The 3114-nt window shown below is 35.9% G+C and overlaps 1 protein-coding gene across 3 annotated transcripts; it reads right to left on the reverse strand.

Moving 5' to 3' along the window:
• Positions 1–353: 353 nt before the first annotated feature.
• On the reverse strand, positions 354–2905 carry LOC105114811 (60S ribosomal protein L18a-like protein). 3 transcript variants are annotated; one of them, XR_840218.1, is made up of 6 exons: positions 2541–2905; positions 2106–2216; positions 1302–1440; positions 1109–1226; positions 504–869; positions 354–461 (listed from the first exon to the last, which is right to left on the reverse strand). XR_840218.1 is itself a non-coding variant. In XM_011011504.1 (6 exons), exons 1-5 carry the CDS (start codon positions 2548–2550, stop codon positions 813–815), a joined length of 435 nt encoding a protein of 144 aa, XP_011009806.1. In that variant the 5' UTR covers positions 2551–2905; the 3' UTR covers positions 359–661; positions 793–812. The 3 variants fall into 3 exon arrangements, 2 of the variants coding, with proteins under 2 accessions (XP_011009806.1, XP_011009805.1); XM_011011504.1 differs by having other exon boundaries at positions 359–661; positions 793–869; XM_011011503.1 differs by having other exon boundaries at positions 359–869.
• Between the last annotated feature and the right edge of the window lie 209 nt (positions 2906–3114).

A 3114-nucleotide genomic window follows, 5' to 3' on the forward strand; every position in this document is an offset into this window, starting at 1 on the left:
AAAAAATATTTTAAAAAACAAATACAACTACTTTTGTACACCCTCTTCATCACCTCACTGACATCAACCTCTTCAATGGAGGTTGTGTTGTAAAATATAATAAATGTATGATTATGATTATTAAAAAATATTGCATTCAGATTCTTTCTAAAATAATTTTTTACTTCAAAATATATTAGAATAATTTTTTTAGATTTATTTATTTATTTATTACATATTAAAACCATAAAAAAACACTTTAAAAACATAACTAAAAACAAAAACAAATTGTACCAAATTCCCTCTCCAGCACCTCTCCAGCATCCCAAGGAGAGCTTAGGAAGATAGAGCTTGCGAGTTTTGAGCCTTCCAAGTAGGGTAACATCAAGTGCAAGGTATTATGCTCCATTTAACGTTTTAAAGGAAATGGACACGCACCATCCCGAAACAACCACATTGTTCCTTTTCACGAATCACAAGATGTATTGCATATAAACAATCCTATATTCTAAGAATCACAAGATGTATTGCATATAAACAATGCCTCAATTTTCAGTCACAAGTAAATTTCATGCTAATTGAAGATTTTCTTCACTTGGGACTTTATGTATGCCCAGCATATGGAGGAAGAAAGTTTAGGAATTTGTATATGTTTCAATGTAGCCGTGAAGGTAATCTCCAACTGTGAAGGAACAATCTCGTATCAACATTCTTTGTGCTCTTCCGCCTGAACATTTTATCTACATTGCGCATGCAATTTCTTGCAACTGAAATCTGTTCTGTTTTTAAATGTATAAAGCCATACGAACTTACTTGGAAGTGGATTGCCAAGTCTAAAATAGAGAACAATAAGCTATTATGACCAGCAGCACGACAGAAAACGACATTGCCTGTACCAGGAATAGCATTAAAATCAAGGATCAAAATTGTGTAAAAATTCAACAAGACAAAGTTTCACGAGGACAATGCTCCCAAAAAAGTATGCTATAAATGTAACTGTTTAACATATCAGGTCAGTGACAAAGGAAGGCAGTGATGAGAATCTGATTATCATCTCCTAAATGCAGTTCAGACTCGGACTCCTGTTGCTTCCCTAGCCACAGAATAATTATTTTGAGAGAGAGTTTACCCCAATTGCAGCAGCGGCAAGGCCTGCCCGCTCCCTTGGATCCTTCCGGTAGTAATTTCCAAAGTAAAGAAATGTGCCATAATACCACATCAACGGGAACACAAATCCCAAAAGAAAACTGCAACCAAAAAGATAACCATCATAAAGGAGAAATGGGGATGGGGGGAGACACGGTAGATTGAAGAATACTAACGAAAACCATCCAATCCCACAGCCAAAGCATGGAAGGGGTTTGTCATAAATCCCTTGAAAATCCTCAGGATCTCTAACAAGTGTATATTTTCCCTTTTCTCCATCTGTCGCATCTGTCACTTGCCCTACCATCAGCAGTTCTGCACAATGTCTCTCAGCAGTTTGGATAAGCAGTTAATAGTGCAAACATCAGTTTGATGTAAAATATAAATCAAAATGGCAGGAAAATCCACCACATTAAGTCATATGATGAGGTAAAAAAATTCCATAAAGTACACAATCAAACATGCAACAGTGCTCCAATAAAAGAAAAAAAAACAAAAAGAAATTTGAAGGCTACTAAAAAAATAAATCAATCAGGAGATGGAAAATGAAAAGGCAGCAGGATTCAATAAGCCTGATATAGTTGGTAGATAAAAATTGGTACCTAAAATAATTTATGTTAAAAAATGTGAGAATACTAATTAATGACAAAGAAGTACATTCCAAAAATATCAGAGTGCTTCAGATTCATAGTCAAGGACTTGAATCTCCAAAAAATATATATATAATAAAAACAAAGGGTCATCAATGCTCTGATCAACATTGACGCTCAACCATGAGTATTTCTTAGCATATGGGAGGAATTTTGTGTCATTCTAGCTCCGTCCCATCTGGAGAGGGGAGGGCAGAGACTTGCTCATCAACGTTATAGAGAAACATGGTGCATGACACAAACAAGCAAAACTTTGAGATTTAACACACACACACACACACACACAAAAACACAAAGAACCATAAAATCAAGTCTGAATAAGAAGAGTACCCTTAGATGTTGCATAATATCGAGAAGTGAGGAGATCAATTTGCTTATCAGAGACAGATTTGACTATCTTGACGCCATTCCTGAAACCATCTCTCTCGTCAATGGAAGCATCTGCAACAGCAGGAGGAGGAAGTCAGCAGTTAAAATCTGGCGTTTCATACAAGCACATTAACATGTTAGTTAAGTACGAGATATAAAAAATCCTTTGATTTGATCACAACACCATTCCCATTCCTATTATTCCTAAAATCACGACATCACAGATTTTTTTTTTTTTTCAAATCATTCATACTACACGACAATACCCATCTTCCATCCATCTCAATTCATAATTATAAGCGAACCCCCACCCAGTTGTGTAGTTTTCGAGAGAGAGAGAGATTCTACTCTCGTTGTATGAAGCAAGTAGAACAGAGACAGGAAAGAAAACTGTACTTGGATCCATATGTAAGCTACTGGGGAGAGGTTGGATTGCTGGACGGACCTGGCCTGCTTCAGAAATTAAGCAATAGAATAAAACATCTTCTTCGGAAGGGGAAACTATACTAAACTACGATCAACCAGTCATTCAAAGAAATGGATGCCCGTGAAAAGAAAGAGAATTGTGATGTTGGTTCTTAGATCGATCAATAATTGAAGACTTCAACTACCAAAATTCAGGATTTTTGGACACTGACAAGTAGTTAAGGGTCTTCTTCTTCCGTTTTTTCATTTATCGCCTCTTCCCAAGTCCCTTCCTCTCTGTCTTTTCTACTAACCCTCCGCCCCTCGCTTTCCTTTTCCTTTTTTTTATTTTTTTAATTATTATTATTATACTTTAAGAGTTTCCTTATATATATATATATATATATATATATATATAATTGAAATTACATGGAGCAGCGACGTGGTAGGTAGCCATAGAAGCACAAGCGCTCAAGTCTAATCGGAGGGAAAAATGAAATGACCATTATGCCCTTTCCCTGGGATCCTTGTCTTTCCTACATGTAAGATGTAAATTTTTTTAGTA

This window comes from Populus euphratica, unplaced genomic scaffold (genome assembly GCF_000495115.2).
Source record: "Populus euphratica unplaced genomic scaffold, PopEup_1.0 scaffold583.1, whole genome shotgun sequence".
In the NCBI taxonomy this organism is placed as follows: Eukaryota; Viridiplantae; Streptophyta; class Magnoliopsida; order Malpighiales; family Salicaceae; genus Populus; species Populus euphratica.